This window comes from Geospiza fortis, unplaced genomic scaffold (assembly GCF_000277835.1).
Source record: "Geospiza fortis unplaced genomic scaffold, GeoFor_1.0 scaffold13, whole genome shotgun sequence".
Taxonomy (NCBI): domain Eukaryota; kingdom Metazoa; phylum Chordata; class Aves; order Passeriformes; family Thraupidae; genus Geospiza; species Geospiza fortis.
This window is the reverse complement of record NW_005054384.1, coordinates 558,941-576,897: the sequence shown is the minus strand read 5'-3', so window position 1 is coordinate 576,897 and position 17,957 is coordinate 558,941. Positions and strand designations below refer to the sequence as shown.

General features: G+C 47.6%; 1 protein-coding gene across 1 annotated transcript in view; it reads right to left on the bottom strand.

The window, feature by feature from the left end:
- Positions 1 to 17,957, bottom strand: part of LOC102036260 (cat eye syndrome critical region protein 2) — a 108,328-nt gene that overhangs the window by 10,554 nt on the left and 79,817 nt on the right. Inside the window, exons 4-15 of the mRNA XM_031060520.1 lie at positions 17,668 to 17,862; positions 17,021 to 17,070; positions 14,567 to 14,736; positions 13,768 to 13,845; positions 8,846 to 9,002; positions 5,010 to 5,139; positions 4,688 to 4,725; positions 4,509 to 4,600; positions 4,109 to 4,235; positions 2,330 to 2,760; positions 689 to 817; positions 12 to 199 (exon numbers count right to left, since the gene is read on the bottom strand). Of these exons, the coding sequence (XP_030916380.1) occupies positions 12 to 199; positions 689 to 817; positions 2,330 to 2,760; positions 4,109 to 4,235; positions 4,509 to 4,600; positions 4,688 to 4,725; positions 5,010 to 5,139; positions 8,846 to 9,002; positions 13,768 to 13,845; positions 14,567 to 14,736; positions 17,021 to 17,070; positions 17,668 to 17,862 (1,785 nt within the window). The remainder of the gene's footprint in view (positions 1 to 11; positions 200 to 688; positions 818 to 2,329; positions 2,761 to 4,108; positions 4,236 to 4,508; positions 4,601 to 4,687; positions 4,726 to 5,009; positions 5,140 to 8,845; positions 9,003 to 13,767; positions 13,846 to 14,566; positions 14,737 to 17,020; positions 17,071 to 17,667; positions 17,863 to 17,957) is intronic.

Sequence of the window (17,957 nt, the reverse complement as noted above, 5' to 3'; positions counted from 1 at the left end):
CCCCCGGGGGCCCGTTGTGCCGTGGTGGGAGGAAGCCCTGCTGGAACTGGGCCGGTGGGTAGACACCATCGGGCGGGCGGCCCAGCTGCAGGGAGCCCAGGCGGGGGCCCAGCCCGGCCACGTGGGCCGGCGCCGCGCACACCTGCTTCTCCGGAGTGCCCAGGCGGTGCCCGCGATGCTCGCTCAGTCCCACGGCCGGCTGCGGAGAGAGAGGGGTCTCAGTGACAGCCCCACGGGCTAAAAATAGACTTCTACTCCCCTACTTTCTTCCCCATTGCACTGTTCATATCATGATCTATCCTACAATTTGCAACATGACATATGGCCTCAGACCCCTACATTACAAAATTTTTCACGTACCTACTATTCTTCCTAATCGCCATACTCATCCTAATCATCGCCAATAGCCTATTTGTACTATTCATTGGCTGAGAAGGAGTTGGAATCATGTCCTTCCTACTAATCAGCTGATGACACTGACAGGCAGAAGCCAATACTGCCACCCTTCAAGCCATACTTTACAACCGAATTGGGGACATCGGATTTATCCTCTGCATAGCATGACTGGCCTCCACCACAAACACCTGTTAAATCCAACAACTTCCCACTCCTTCCCAACACTACCCCTATTAGGCCTCATTTTAGCCATGAGGCCTGGGGCGCTGCAGCCCACGCAGGAGGGGCTCACCTGCATGGCAAAGTGCTGGTGCTGCTGCACTGGGTCTCCGGGATGGGGCTCGGGCACTCGCGGAGAGCCGTACAGTTTGGTGGGATCGGACCCACGCAAAGGGCCGAAGGTTCCTGGCACCGCTGGTCTCTGAGGGATGGGGAGAAATAAAACAATTTGTGAAGTGCATAAAAGCAGCAGAAATACTGCAGGTGAGGGGAAGCCAAGGCTGGAGTAACTGCACAAATAAGCAGCTGGACTGTTTTGGAGGTACTGTGGAAAAGCTGCACACACTCTTCTATGAGGTGACACAACCTTATCAAAGCCACTCTGTCACACCTCAGCCACTCACTGTCGCTATGATATTTTCTGAAAAATCCCTTTGCCAGGATTTTTTCTCCTGAGAAGCTGAGAGGCCTCAGAAATGAAATGTAAACAATAATTATGTGCTGTTGTGGAATGCAACAGGTGCATCTTTGCTTAGTCTTATGTGGTTGTTTTTAATTAATGACCAATCACAGTCCAGCTGTCTCAGACTCTCTGGTCAGTCACAAGATTTTATTATCGTTCATTTTTTCCTTTCCTTGCTGGCCTTCTGATGAAATCCTTTCTTCTATTCTTTTAGTATAGTTTTAATATATCATTTTCTTTTAATATAATACATATCATAAAATAGTAAATCAGCCTTCTGAAACATGGAGTAAAGATTCTCATCTCTTCCTTCGTCCTGGGACCCCTGCAAACACCACCACGACTCAGCCCTGAACTTAAGGCTGCAATACACTCACTTGCCACCCAAAGACTGGGGGGCAAGAAAGAAGGCTGGAGGGGGCAGTGCTTTGCTTCAAGAAGAGGAATGGACCACAAGAGTATGGAAGTAAGAAGACAACAGGGAGTGTGCTGGATTTCTGTCAAAATACTCAATGCCTCCAGCTCTCCTACTGCCTCCCACTATCTGCAGCACAAGAATCACTCTAAAAATTTTGTTTGATCTCTAGCTAAAAGGGCAAGAGATAGCCTAGATCTCAGGAGAACAGCAGATACATCACACCACAAGCAATCACTGGTTAAAATGGAAAAGGCAGTGAAGGATGGGTGAGGAACTGCCCAGAAGTGAGGCAGAACAGAGGTGGCATTCAGAGAAGAAACGCTGGGCTAAAGATAGGTCACTGCTGCAGTCCAGGGTGGCCTTTGTTTGATTCAGTTTACTGCTTTTATAAATACTCAAAGCACAAAATGCAGTAGTACACAGATGGCACAAAGTTACCAGGCATCTGTAAACAATTGAGACAAAAGAAGACCAGATTGTTCAGCTTCATAAACTGGGGGTAAGGGAAGAAATGTTACAGCCTTCCATGCACACTGGGGCTACTCTCCAAGGAGAGAAGGGGGCAATCAGTTTGTGCAACCTACACTGGGACATGCCAGTCATGAGAAACATTAGGAGATCGCCCCCACCTAATGTGGCAAAACTTAAATTTCACCAGTTTAAATCTAAGGGCTGAAAAGGTTTCACTTGGAGGAACCATAGCTCTGACCCTTTATCTCTGGGAAAAGGTTCCTGACAGGCACTAAGGATTTCATGGTAGGAAGTTTCATTCCCCTTTCCCTCCCTCCCTCCCTTGTCCTGATGGGCAGAGGACAGCAGGAACTGCTCCTTACCATCTGTCCAGGATGTGGCACAGGGCTGGGCATGCCGCCGTACTGCAGGGAGCGGGGGAAGCCTCGCCCGTTGGAAGGGCCCACTTCTCGAGCAGCCTGCATGGAGTTGCCACTTGGGTCATCCACAGAGGATGAGAAGGAGGAGGAGGAGGAAGAGGAGGAAGAAGCGGGAGCCCTGGAAGCAGCTCGATATGGTGGAGGTTTTCCTCCGTTTTCCAGGCGTTGCTGTCTCTTGCCAGGCCCATCTGGGTCTCGTGATCGAGTCCAGACGCTGCCTGTGCTGGAGCGGCCGGTCCGCCGGCTCCTCTTCTCTCGTCTCCCGTCCTCTCTGATCCAAAACTCCTCATCTGTGTCTCCATCTTCCCCAGGGAAGTGCTTCATCATTGCTCGGTGGAAACACCTCTCCAAGTTGTAAGCCATCTTTGTATACTCTGCAGTCAAAAACCCCCAAGAACGTCAGAGCCTCGTAGAGAGAAGCAATTAAGCAATTGTGCAACATCAGATAAATCATCTCTCCTCTGCCAAGTTTCTCCAAGGAAGACTTTTGTTTCTAACTAGTTGGCTTTGGTTCCTGAACTCCATAAGCAACACAGCATCAGTTCTGCTCAGTAACCCCAGCAGAGGACAGGCACACAGGCATGACAAAGTACCACTGGCAGCAGGGCCCGCAGAGTCAGCATTAACTCAGTGTTCCAGCCTAGTGCCAAGAATTGCATTAGGGGAGCACCACCTCTGCTCACAGAGATGTGTGACCTGCACAGTTAGCCAGCAGGAGTGCTGAGAGAAGAAATGTGAACTTCCAGCAATGCTATTTGATTACTTTCAGAGGCTTTTCTTGGACTCGTTCAGGTCTCTGCTGTGGGCCACAAGACAGAGGAAAATCAGCAAACACATTTATCTGTGTAGTTTCCAAAGCACTTGTTGACCCTGACATGAAAGCTATTGCCAACACCAGTGTCCCCACTGCACCATTTTTACTGGACAGTTCTGCTGAGATGTGCTTTTACTTTTTGTTGAGTGGATAGGAAGGAAAAGACATGTGAGAGGTGCTGGTAACAAGGCCTTGAAGCAAGTGACTTTCCAGTTGTTTCCACTAAACTAACCCTGAAGTTCCTTGAGGAACAGAGCTCTCCCCATTGGCAGTGCAGGTATGCTTTTACTAGCAGCCAACAGCAACAGCTGATTTGTTCTTAACGTTGCTCTCCCTTTCTCACCAGGTGTTGCTGGTGAGACAGTCTGCAGTGATGACCCACCATATGGGAACAGATTTCTTGTCTAAGCAACACATAGAATTTTAATTGGTATGGCAATTAAACCCAGGATTTCCCATTTGCAGGCTCACGTAGTTCCTTCAATAGCCAAGGAACTAAAAACTACATTTTCCATCCAGAGGACAGGCATGGTTCACTCCTCACTTTCCTGTGGTACTCAACAAACACTGGCAGTTAACCAGACTGCAATGCTTTTCAAAGTCTGTATTAGTTACCATGAGGAAAAGGGGCACACATAAATATATGAAGGAATGAGCTCAGAAAGAAACAGGCTCTCCTCTCTTTGTGTGCTCTGCCTTCACCATCTACCAACATGGCAGTCCTTAGTGTGCCATGCCCCAATTCAGCCTGACCAAACTGCTAAGCCCAGTGCAGGTTACCCTTTCATCTGGTCTCCCAAAAACATTCTGAAAGAATCACAAATCAAGTACTGGTGAGGTGGAAGAGGGCACTGCTTGCTTTGGCTGAGCACTGCAAATAGACAAATTTAGTATCTTACAGCTCTTACCACTGCCTTCGCCGTTGTACTTAAGACAGTTCCTGAACATGGTCTTCATATCACCCACAAATTCATCCTTGGTGCAGTACTGACCTCCATTCAACTTCTTCTCCATGCTGGAGATATCCATGGGGGCCTGGAATACAACCAAACTTCCCTTCAGTTACAGAAAGCACAGTGGGGCTTACAAAGTTAGAGCTCAGAGAGCGTGTGGGCAGCAGAGGATGCTCTCCAGAGAGGCAGCCATCCATCTTTGGTTTTCTTGACTTGTAAGGTTAGAAGGGACTGCCAGAATCATGGAGGTGGACTGTGAGAGTAATACAGCCCATCAAACTTCAAAACACTTCCAAAGAAGTGCATCCCAGTCAACAAAGGGCATCAGTCAAGATGGGTGTGACACTTTCCATACCTTAATGATCTGGTAGTAGTTGGGAGCATACGATTCATCAACGGGCTCCAAGAAGGGCCAAGAGTCCTTGTGAGCCTTCACCACATCTAGAACTGGCAGTAGCAAGAGAAAGGTGAATGGTTACACTCACACACACACAGAGAAGTATTTCACTTTGAGAAAGCTGGGGTGGGACTAACCTTTGTACATGGCTGTGAACTCATCATCCAGTTCAAAGCTGTAATGGGAAGCACCACAGTGAATATGCAAAATGAGGATAGATAAGACATGCTCTGTACTTCATCTTCTCCTCCACCCATGCAGCGCCATAATGCTGGCCAGCAGGCCTCCTCACAAACACTCCTCTCATATGGACCAAACCCAGATGTTTCTCAGCTTACTCCTCTCACTGTTCTCCATCCTCACTTCTCCCTCTGCATTCCTGTGAATGATCACACTCCTCTCCTTGCCATACTTTGCTTCAATACACTTGTGTGCTGCAGTGCCCCATTGTGTACTCACATGTCCTTGGTCCTTCGCTCTTCCCTGCCAGGGGAACTGGGATCCAAATGGGAAAGCTCAGGGGGCAGCTCCTTCCCCTGCGCCAGCAGCCATGCCCGCTCTTCACGAAGTTTCCTCCTCCTGGCCCGTTCTGCAGTGGGAAGAGATGAAAAACCAATCAGCACTCTTTGTCCACATTTTGCAGGGAAACAGAAGGTGCTCCTGCAGCTCTCAAGAGCTCTAGTGAGATGGTCTTGTTCTTTCAGCAAAAGCAGTAACAGCACAGGAGCAGGTGAGGTGGGAATACAGTGCACCATCAACACACCTCCTTATCCTTCCTTGGTTACAATCATCAATTTTGGAACACCACTGTGACACAGATGCTGCCTCAGGCAACTTCCAGAAGTGGTGTGGTACAAAGAGGGAAGTTCAACACCCAGCCCTAGGCACAGCTCAGCACTATGGAAAGAGCTGCCTCGTTGCTATCTTCCTTCAGCGGCGTCACCTCAGGCAGGTGAACTTGAGGCAGCTGCCTTTGCACGGAATGGGATGAAGAGCAGTGCTGAGGGAGGGGAGCTCTACCAGCTGAGTGGCAATGAGTAACTGGGGTCATTTTTATCCTCCATGGCTGGCTTTGGGAAGATTGCTCAGGTAGGTCTTCATGGCCAGCAGCCAGAGTGAGCAAGCTACCACACACGAGGGCCACTGGGACAGCTTTTGTTTAAAGAAGTGAGACACAGGAAGAAGCAATGCTGGTAATATAACCTGTGGTTTGCAACCAGACAGCTGGCCAACAGATTGCTTCATAATAGAAAGTTTATGGGCTCTTATGAACCTCATTTCCTTTTTCTTATAGGAAATCTGAATTCATTTGACTTGTGAAACACCTGCAGTTGGACCAACCTTCTGTAGGAGCAGAATTCTGTGGAAGTAATGTTCAGGGAGCGATGTCACAGGAACAGGCCATGTCAGGGAACACCCAGAGTGAAAGAAAGATGAGGGAGGACTTGGCTAACACCCTCTAGGAGAGGCTCTGCCTTTGGAAAATGCCAACTACTGAAGAGATATCAGCTCTGGTGGAGCTGGTTAAGCTTATTAAAGTCCTACTCTGTCAGTTGAAAATAAATTTGGGATGGAAGTTGAGAGCACAAGAAAAGTAGGAACAGCTACAAGGTGAGTGTTTGTAGGGACATTAATTGGCAGATATGTCAAAGACTGGTAAAGGAAAGCTTGAATTTCTTGTTAGAAGACTCAGGGTAGCACGGAAGTTGGGATTATAGGATTTGCATCTACGGTGTCCCACAGAATCTAAGAGAGTTGCATGACCAGATGTCCAACACCCCATTTCAGGTAACAGAGAATATCTGAGTCTGTCCAAGCACTGTTCAGAATTCATGCTTCATTCATATAATTTGCAATCCTTAGATGGCATTGCAATGGATGCCTAAGTGAGAAAGCTGAGGAGAGCATGAAGTGATTATTTTGGCAGCAAATGGAAAATCTCATGACAACAGCAGCCGAGAGGTAAAGATGGTGCAGATTTTAGAAATCCACCAATGTCTATCAAGGATCTGACCCGGCAAACTGAGAGGAATCGAGGAGTGCTACTCTGGTACCAGATCTCAGCTAGGATTAATAGCAGGAGCCTCTACCACAGCTAGTGATTAACACTGTGTGTTCAAGATCACTGGCAGAGCTCATTCTCTTACTGTTGGCCCAGGTCAAGTCCTACCCAGCAGCTTTCAAAACCTAAATAATGCCCCAAAAAGTACCTCAACCAGCTAGAAACTCATATATGTGAGAGATTATGTTGAAGCAGCACCTGGAAAGAGAACTGGGAAACACTAGCCTGCTGTTGTGGTAGAAATCTAGAAAGCTTCCCTAACTTATAAATTCAGGAGAGTACAGATGGGCCCAGCAGGAAACTTGCTACCTGGGGGCTGTGTTGGAGTTGGGGGAAGTGTAATCTTGGGCTGGAAACAGGAATGTGATGTTAAAACAGGAATACCATCCAAAACTGAGAAGAAGGTGAAATTCATCACAGAGAAGATATTTTTCATATCTCCCCTCTACAGAAGGCCATATAAAATTAATATTACATTCCAAACAGACTGAAAATTAAAAGAAAATCTCTGTTAGCCTAAAATTTCTGTTGTTGGATGTCCAGTGTTAACAAGTCTGAACCAAGTAAAACAAATGACATAACTTTCAAATCATTTCCCCTCCATCATAAGAACTGCCATGACAGTAAATGCCAGTGGTGGGAGTGCTTGGCACTAAGAAAAGTTCATTAAGAAAAGTTCATTAAGTTTTACCTGGAGAGCTGCTGGTTCTATGGACAAAAAATACTGCAGTGATTGAACTGAACAAGTCAAAATAGCCTTTGCAAACAGCTTTTGCATCAGCTTAAAAGAAGACTTCTCCTGACTAAGTCTAAATGGACTAGAAGAGAGTTTAAACTAAGTGAAAGAAACTGCACAAAACAAAATTAAAGCACCTGTGCCAATAAAAGCAAGAATGTATGCTAACTTGGCTTAAAAAAGGCTCAACCTCACACCAGTTTCTTTGCATGACTGATGCCTTTGAATCCAGTGATGTAATGATTGCATTTACTCAGAAAAGGAAGTGGCTTATACCAAACCAAAACCATTTTACAGGAACATTTATCTTTGCAGCTCTTGTGGAACTACAAGACTAATTTTGTCTATAAAGATGAAGCATTAAACCACAGAGAATATGCAATTTGCCAAGGGAAACGGATATCTGTGACAGATATGGGAGCTGGATGAGTCTAGATTTAAAACACCTGATTAGCTAGGACTAGCAACAGGAATACACAAAGGCCAAGGAAGTAATTGGTTTTTCTAATGGTTAGAAAGGTAAGCAGGTAAAAGAAGCTATTCTTAGGTAACATCTGAACTCCTACCAAACATCTGGTACCAAACTGTTTCATTTTGGAAAGTTTACAAGGGTAGCATGAATTTAATATTTTTTTTCCTTTTCTGATTCCTTATCCACTTTGGGACTCATGTTACTGATACTGCTCCACATTGCCACAGCTTTCTGAGGATGTTCAGCTTTTCCATGGAACTACAACAGCCCAGCCAGTCACTGTGGCTAAAGCAGCAGCTAAAGGAATCCCCCATAAGGGAGGCCAACAGAGAGAAGGTGGTCAGAAATGAGCTTGCTCTGACACCCACACCTACATGTACTGCCTGCTCTCTGTGCCTTGATCTGCTGTATTCAACACAACATGGTTGTTTGCTCCAGAACAGCTTAAATCAACATTTAATTCATTAACCACAAAATTTTTAAACCAACAGCTGAAATTGCCACCTCTGGCGCTCTATGCAGCCTGGTCCCTTCATCTTTAGTTCTCCAATTGGTAAGGCCAGGAGTAATATAAAAATACTACTCTTGCTACTCCCATGTTATCCCATTCCCTTTCACCTCCAAGGGAATTCTTCTTTCATCATGCATTGGGCCAAAACAACCAAATGCTATCCCAGTGAGAGCTAAGCAAGCTAATCCTGCACACAGGGAAATCACGAGGAGGCAAGTGGGGAGAACTGAGAAACAACATGAATAGCGGGAGAAAAAAATTTGACAGCTGGGACAAGGAAGAAAATTAGCACAATTTGAAGAAGACAACACAGTCTAAAGGTGCCCTAGAGAACAGCCACCAACACTGAGAGGACAGACAAAGGAAAAGAAACTACAGTCAGACCAATTTATCAGAGGTAAGCACAAGAAAAGATTCTCATTAGCAAGTCTGGCAGGGGAGGAATGCAAATGGCAGACTTTAATTCAAGATCTCAGTCGTGAGTTTGAAAGCTTCCACTCCTGTTCCATGTTACCTTCCACTGCTTTGACCTTCTCCTCCATCTCCCTCTTCCTCTCCTCCTTTAGCAGCTGTTCCTGCTCCCTCTTCTGCACTGCTAAAAGGATCTGGCGCTCCTCCTCTTCCTCTCTGCGCCTCTGCTTCTCCATTGAGCTCAGCACATTTGGGTTTACCTGTAAGAGAATGATGCACCAAAAATTGTAACTCAGTGGCTCGTTGAAAGCTGAGCAGAGGCAGGTTTACTTGGAGGAGGTATTAAAGCACACCTACAAAGCATGACTGGGAGGAAAAAAAAAGGATTTGAATGTACGATTTCCTAGATGAAAAGCAACATGGAAAGGGAAGTTATTTGCCAAGCAATGAAATCCTACTGACACAAGGACAATGGAAGGAGAAGCGATGGGTTAGACAAGCTGCCATTCTGTCAGGGATGCACCGTGCGCATTTCTCTTCCCTTCTGGGCAAAGGATTCAGGCTGTTGACACCCTTACACAACACCTCTACCTCTTCCAGCTAGCAGAGCTCCCCGACTGTAAGTGTGAGAAGGACTACTTTGCCAAACCTGTCTCTGCTGCAAAACACAGAATACTTCAATAGGAAAAGCGTCTGGTACAACCCTGCGTCAAGGTATCATTAGGAATGTTTTCCTTTCCTGTTCAAAATTTCTGTGTGCTAATCTCCCCTGAACTGCCTCTCATTTGTTTGTTTGGACAGTTTTCCTGCTGGGTCCCAAAATCAGTTCTCTCATTCAAGGACACCTGGCTCTTTATTGCCCCACTTTCTCACCTCCCCACTGCCAGCAGGCTGCAAGGCTGTGTTTGATCCTACTTAAGACTTCAGGCTTCCCAGACCGGGGACTGCCTGTTCCTATTTCTCCAGTAAAGTATAAGGTATGTATATGGAAGTGTGGAATTATCTTTATTACCTTAATTTAGTTCTAAGACAAATGTATCAGTCATCCACCAGCCACTCCTACCCCTGTGACCAAGATATGTGTACCTTATCAGCAGGGAATATCAACCAGAAAAGAACAATGTACATACAGTTTGCTCCAACTTCACTTGCAGGGAATAACCAGCAACCACCACTTAGGCAGAAGGCATTTCCTGAGGATTAGCAATCAGCCGGGGTCCGTTGGCTGCTGCTCAGACCATCAACTTCTCCAGGCCCATTATTAATCCCCAGGGAAAAGAAAAAAAATTCTGGCACCACGATTACTGTTTTGTCCTTGTTTCATTGCCCAGGAATGGAACCTGGGGGTGTTTTGATGAACGCCTACAAATGTTGTCTGGTTTCACTGCACATTCATTCCCCCTCTGCCTCTCCTTCCCCTACACAGCCTTGTGCTGCCCTACAAACTCCCACTCCAGTTTTCTGTAGATGAGCACCATGCATCATCACCAGCAGAAACAATACATTAAGAGAATTATGTTTCAACCACCAACAGTCACAGAGAAGTGTCCAAGAGAGGGTCATGCGACTCTTGACTGACAAAATTAAGACCATATCCTGCATTTAGGGACAGACTGGACAATAAAACCCACCTACTCTGTGCTGATCCTTTAAGGTGAAACCCAGAGCTTCATCTCACCATGGGGGAACTATTCTCTTCTTTTCCATTTGATATCTTTGTCAAAATGTTATCACTTTACTCGTCTATCTCTTTCCTAGGGAAATCATTCTGTGAGTTCAGGTGCCTTGAGATTAGCCAGCTTCTCCTCACAATCAGTTTGAAGTTTGTTTCTCAACCCCTCATTCCATCCAATTATTCCTAGTTATGCTCTTCTGGCTGAACATAAATTCTCCTTCTCTTCAGTCACATTCCAGCCTTTACCTTATGGACTTCCTCAGCCATTTACACAACACTTCCACATTTCTACAGTTAGATTAAATGTTTTCTTATAAAGCAATCCTTTCAGCTCCTTGGCATGATTATTCCAGTTGTCTCTCAGACCTTTCCTCCCTATCAATATCCAAACAGCAAGATGCCCAGGACTGTATTATGACAAGGACAACAGGTCAAGAACCTAGAGAATTGGGTTCTACATGTCCACTTTTGATTCTTTTTTTTCTCAAAAGCTCTGCCATCTGAATTGCTACTTGTGAGCTGCCAACAACTTCCTTTCAGACCTGATCCTGACCACTGTCAAACAGTTTTCCTCTGACTTTCTCGATAAATCTTTAAATTGCAATAGGAACCAAAAGAGCCAGGTAAAGAGAAAGAGACGAGCAGGAACCTGCCACCAAACTTGGTATGCAAAGATATTTTAATGAGGATGTCACCATCAGCCTTTACATTCTCAAACCAGTAGATGTAAGCCAGCCTGCATGTAAACATTTCTTCGATTGCTGGTACACAGGTGAGACCTTCCCTTTCCCTGGATTAATACAGCTTCCACCATTCATACCCTAAGGAAACAGGAACACAACATCCAAGCTGCAGTGCTCACACCAGAACCTCTCCAAGCCTGCAGGGCACACTCAGCACCCTCAGCTTTAATGGCATGACACAGAATCCACAGCATGCTCCAGAGCAAGCCAACACAAATATGGCATCAACAAAGCACTTTTAAACAAAGGAGAGGGTGTCATCCTACCAGATCCAGAAAGCAAAGGGAAAAGCAGAAACCACAAACACAGTGTAGTGAGCCCCAAGGACTGCAGTAGACATCCACAATTGCACTTCCTGCAGCACTTGCAGGGCAGCAACAGTGCTGCATGGGCTCTTTGAGACAGTTCAGACACAGAAACAACCTGATTTCCAGAGGCACCTCTGCCTGCTGTCCCACCTAAGTCCATTGTGGATGAGTGTGCTCAACTCAGGGTTAAAAAAATAGACAAACACGAACCAGTAAACTCCTAGCGGATTGGTGGAAGCACACACTTATTGGAATGACAAAAGCAAGAACCAAGCACAAGTTAAACTTCCTTCCTGACCACGGAGGAGGCAAAAGGAGGTGGCAAAAGGACAGGACGCTTCTCCAGCTTCCTCCCTGCTCAGAGGATAAACACCACAGCGACCAAGGCATCACCGCCTCCTTCCCTCCGGCAGAGAGCACTCCAGGACACAACATCACTGCTGTCCCCTGCCCTGAGACTCTGAAAGAGCCAAACTCCTGCCTTTAGCTCTGCTCTCCAGACACTGGGTATCAGACTTCAGGGGCAGAAGGCCAGAAGGCGTGGGTGCCCTGAGAGCCCTGGCCCCTCATCCGCCAAACCTTCCCTGCTCAGGTTTCCACAGCGCTCTCCTAATGAGGGTGCTGCTCAGGCGGCTCTTAATGAGGAGCTAATCTGAACCACCTGTTGAGAAATCCCCCGCAGGATCAGGAGCCCATGGAGCAGTTACATCTCCAACTCAAGCAGCAGCCAGGAGAAAGAGGTCACCTGTACCAGGCTGAGGTTTTCTCCCCCAGGCTCGCCGGCTGCCCACCCTGGTTTAAGGAACAAGCCATCAGACATGCTGGCACTTCCCTGGCTGTCCCATGGCAGGGATGGCTGCCACATCCTGCTGGGGAGCAGTGTGACCATCACCACTGTGGCGCTGGCTGGCTCCCTGTCCCGGCACAGCGGGTGCCAGGAGGGCCCCTGCTCGCTGGAAAGGTTTCACTGGCCCACAGGCAGCAATTAACAGCCCTCTGCTGCTGCAGACCTGGAGCACCTGCGGTACTGATTAGCATCGTTCAGGCTCCATGTGTTTCCCACTCCCCTCCTCCTCTGGGATTTCTGCTGCCTGTGAACAAACACGTGTCCCTGTGCTTCCTGCATGGTGGGCTTTGCAGAGAGCAATTCTGGCCTCAAACTGACCATCGCTGGGGTCTCATTTTCCTCTCGGCAGGCTTTTATCTGCAGCATGATGAGAGGTTCTTCCTTCCTTTTATTCATCTGTTTCTAAGTAATTACATTTATTGCACAGGGACCCGTACTTTCTCCTTTGTTTTGGGGGAACCCTGACTCTAGCTCACATGGCATATTCCCTGCAGCCTAATTTCCCAGGGTTAGACAAAACACCAGGTAACTATGTTTCCATTACATCTACGCAAGAGATTATGCCTCAGCCTGATAGAATTGAGAGAATTTTTTCCTCTGAGGCTAATCTGGTGTTGTCTGACCGATTGCTTTGGGTAGCAGTTGCCAGTTCAAACACCCCCCACCTCCACGGCCCCGTGTCCCTGCCTGTGCTGGTGTGCCTGTTAGGGGCTGTGTGGTGAAGTGGATCAGAAAACTGATCTATGTTAAAAATAACCCCGACCAAAGAAAAAGGTTATATTTAACTCCAGTCATTTTCCTGGGTCTGGTTCACTGCACAGACTCTCAAGCAGCAGCAGTGCTGTTGCACTGATGGGGTAGAGAGGAGATGAGGGTGAGGAGGCACGGAAAGCGCCGTTTGAGCCCACAAGGCTGCAGTTTGATAAGCATTTCTTTAAGTAGCCTAAATTGTGACTTCCATTTCCAGCTGACCCCCTCCTAGCTCAGCTCCATACTGCATCAGTCATTCTCTCCCTCGGCGCTATCTACACCCTCATGTGTTTGCAGCCTCACGTTTTCCCCTTGGCTGAATTTCTGTCATTTCCCTTTGTAAGCCGGTTCTTCTAGCCCTCTCATCCTTCTTCAACTTTTCTTTGAACTGCCTCGAATGTGCCAGCACTTTCATTGAAGTGGAATTCCCCAGACTGAGCGCAGATTTCCATATGCAGCTGCAGCGGGGTCTGCGGCGGGGCCGGTTCCCTGTGCGATCCAGAGGGCAGCACCTCCCTGCTCGCCATAGAAACCCCGGGTGTCAGCCTGCCTTTGACGGGCATTACCACCCATCTCTCTTTCAGCACAGGCACTTTCAAGCGACTCCTTCCCACTGAATGGCGATGCTGCGGTTTATTTCTTCCCCCAGGAGGCATCTGCTCTGCCTCCCTCCGTCGTCCTCCCCCTCGCACCCCCCCTCACCTCCTGCTTGATTGGTTTGATGGGCTGATGGTCAGACATCCACCTGGGAGAAAACTCTGTCCGCTGCAGACGCTTCTCCTGAAACAGGGTTGAGAATTGAGGGAAGGAAAAAGAGAGTGGAGGAAATTAGGGCACATCGGTGACACTGGCAGGAGAAACTCTGAGGGCTAGAAGTGACCATGAAATCCCTATTAGCTTTACAAGGGTAGCAAACAAGCAAACTGAACTCAATCCAAGAACAGCACGCTGACTGCAGAGCCTGTTTTACAAAGCCATCCAGCCAAAGGATCCCTTTCCAGATCTGTCCCACCTGGAAACACTCAGCTGACGGACAACACCCTTCAGAGTTTTGGGGCTTAGCTAGGACAGCTAAGCAGCCAGCGCCCCTTCAGCAAAGCCAGCAGAGAAAGGGCAGTAAAAGTGGAATCACAGGCAGTTTGCATAAAAAAGCCAGGCTGTAAATCGCAGCAGTTCAAAAGCACAGAGATCCCCTGCTAGCAGGAAAGGGCCACAGGACAGGCTGAAGACAGTAACCCCTTCAGCCACCCTACCTACACTGCTGTGCAATCACCAACCAGATCCTGGAACACCAACTCCAGCACTGCCACTGCATGGGGGACAGTCTTCCTCCCATCCACACATCCTCAACAGCCCCAACATCCATGGCACTTGCAGGCTGTAGGTGCAGGGAGCAGAACGGGCTGGCAGGCTGCTTGGATTTAGCTCTCCTTCACTCAGCAAGCATCCATGCTCTTGGAAGTGGTCAAAGAGAGGTAAACAGGATGTCATGTCTCCTCACCTTCTGCGCAATCATGTTGCAGATCTCCGGCAGGAAGTCTTCACTCAAGAGTTTGTAGAGCTGCCTCTCTCTAAGGGAAGTCCTCTCTCTGAAGCTCTCTGTGACCTGCCTCCACTCCTCTTCCGTCTGGCACAGCAACCACCATGTCCCACGGCCAGGCCCCTGGGACCCTTCAAAAACATGAAAGGATGTTATCTCCACAGCAGTTATGATTAACAGCTCCTCTCAATCCCTTCTCTTCTCTCCTCAGGGCTCAGGAAGAGCAAAAGACACTGGCAAAGGCCACTGTTACAGAAAACATTCCATTTGCTGTAGACCCAAAGCTCTCTTCATGTACCAGAAGCACTGCTAACTCCGAGAGTGATGCCAAGATAGAGAGGAAGTACTCAGGGGAAGAAATAATGGTGCCACATGGCAACACACAGGTAGTGTGACATCCCTGTAGCAAGCCCACATTCCAGTTATTGCAGACTGGAGAAAAGAATTTAATTTGTTTTTTGTAATGGGGGCTGTCAGCCAGAGCAGGACATAGGGAACTGCAAATGCCTGATTTAGTCTGGCAGCAGAATAAAGTCATCAAAAAATAATGTAATTTGAAATAAGCTTTTTTTTTTAAAGCACTGCAAACCATTTCTACAGTGAAAAAAGTCCTCCTGCTCCCTGCAAATGAAATATTTTGTTTGCAGGCACTTAAAAGAGCAGAAGAGGAAGCGAAGGACAGGGTTCATCAGAGTGCCAGATGAGGGGGAAGTTCCAAAAGTTCACATCCCATCCCTGCTCGATCCAGAGTGGGATTGAAGCAGATCACCCACTGCTCTGAAGCATGTCCCAACCACCAAGACACTTTGAGAGCTGTTCCACCTTGCGTGAAACATTTGAATATTAATTGTGAAGGAAGGGCTCTCTTGCATCGTGGTTGGAACACCCACCTGGAGATAGGGAATGTGATTCCTGCTCCACAAATGTGTACACAGAGCAGGGAAGCCTCATGGGTTGCAACTTGTATGCTTTTGCCCCAGGATGCTCTCTGAGCAGAAAAAGGCTGTTGCCCTTCTTTTTTTTTTCCTAGAGTGGGGAAAGTTTAGGATCAAACACCTTCAGGCTGGGGGGTTCTCAACTCCCTCCAGACTTTTCTAGGGCTAACCACTGGCTCCCAGAAAGAAAGCAATGGTCTTCAGCACCACTGGCAGATGTCATGCACCTTCTGAACACATTTTCAAGCAAACTAACAATGAAAAACAAAAAGAAGTAAAAAAGCTGAACCTGACTCTGGGCCCTTTGTGGATCTGAGCTGCGAGTGGCTCTGAATGCAAGCTGTCAGGTTGTCCCAGGAAGGCTGGAAAGCTGCAGGCTCTCTCCAGGACCTGCCCTCTGTCAGGTGCCTGGGGTGCAGTGGCTGTGGCACAGAGTTTCAGTGCTGTGAATGCACTGGGGACTGGTAACTGAGACAGCAAAGGGCCAGCCCTGTGCTGGCTCTGCTGCTCTCTACACAAAGCCATCCATCCCTTGCCCACGTGCAGCAGGGAGCTTACCTGCATCCTGCCCCCAGAGCCTGCATCCTTGTTTCTCATTCCCTTGCCAGCTGCCCATGGACAACTCATTTCAATAGCAAACAGGACTGAGGCACTGCTTTGTGCCAGCAGAAGATTACTCTGCAGCTGAAGTGACACAATTTGCTGAAGACAATGATCTGATAAAACCCCCAGTGCCTCACGCGCATCGCTCCGGCTCTGCCGCCCGGCTCCGGAGAAGCCGAAGTGGCCGCCAGGAAATCTGAAGACAAAGAGCAAATGGAAGGAGGCACGGGAAAGACAATGCCAGCCTTGCCTTTTATTGCGAGGCAACAGGCAGGCCGAGTCCCTGGGTTTTGTGGAAGCCAGTGGATACACATGTATGACAAATGAGTCCCAGCTCCCTTGAACTCACTTCCACATCATGTTGCTAACTTGCTTTTCGCCTCGTTAACCCTTAGCTGGGTACCCCCAAGACATTGTATACCCCTCTCAGCTACCCAATGGCCACGAAGAAGGAAAAGTGAGAGGATCAAAAAGGTTCTTCCTTCCCTATCTTAGCATCACTGACTTGACTCTCTTCCCCATCTGAAAAAACACCTGCTAACAAGAGGGGTGTGTTTTCACCTTACCCCTGGGAGATTGAGGACCATTAGCAGCCTGCTTTTTTAGGTGAGCCCTTGAATTCCAGTGCATCCCAGAAGGTTAGGTTTCTTCATGGCAAACTCAGCCATGACAAAATAGGAAGCCTGCAGGTGCCCAGGCTCCAAAATGCCAGGCAGTCTGTAACACAAATCCCTCCTTCTAAACCTGGCCCCAACCACCAGCAGAAGGACTCTCCTGAGAAAGGCTGGGTTGTCTCTCCGGCATCTCTCTGGGTTTTAGTAATTTAAGAGTCTTATTAGTGGGTGGTATCAACCCCAATACTGCAAAATCTCTTTACCATTTCTTATCTGAGTCTCGTGGATAAGCAAGCTTTCTTCTGCCTTCTCCCTGCCAAAAAAGAAAGCAAAGGAGTGATACGATAAGTACATCACATCACCAAAACGCAGCTGTTTCTGAAAAGAAGAATAGGGAACACCACAATTATCCAGTGCAGAGCAAAACCTTGAAAAGAACACTGCAGAACACACATTTGATACATATTACAAATATATATTTATCATAGCTTTGTAAAGTTTTTGTAAGTGAATGGTGGAGGATGAAGTTTGGCAAGTACAGTATCTCAGTTCTTAAGGGAAGCATCCCAAAATCTATATGGACTCGAGTGTCCAGTGTTTCTGGCCTCAAGCCAAACAATGAAAGTATTCTTTATCAGGAGCAAATTCCCTAGCATTGCATGGTGGAACTGCATTTGAAGTGAGGTGGTTAGAAGAGTGATGCCCACTGTTTCACCAAAGCTCAGTCAGAATCCGCTTTGGAGAGTAATCAAAGCATCCACCAAGTCTGAGCTTGTTTCACTTCTGAGTTGCTTTGAAATGATGGCTGCATGGTATATGCACAGTTATTGGGGGAACCACAGAAATACATTATACGTCCCTCTGGGAATGTATGTATTTTACATCTGTTGCAGGAAGAACCCTTCCATACCTCAGCAAATTTTCCTCCAGTAGTTTTTTCCGCTTTGGAGGTCGCCCTCGTCTCTTGCCCGTTTTCCCAGGAACATTTGGGGTGTTTGTCTGCCCCCCACATCCCCTGAAAAATGGCAAAACCACCATGAATATCTGCCAGCAAGGCAACCGGGGCTGGCAGGATGGGAAAAGGGCACAGAAATCAGAACAGCTGCTAGGATCCCAACCAAAGGAGGGATTAAATCAGAGCAGCAACAGGATGGGGAGGGGAGAGGAGGGATTCCCACTGGCTGGGAGCCTGGTCTGGGA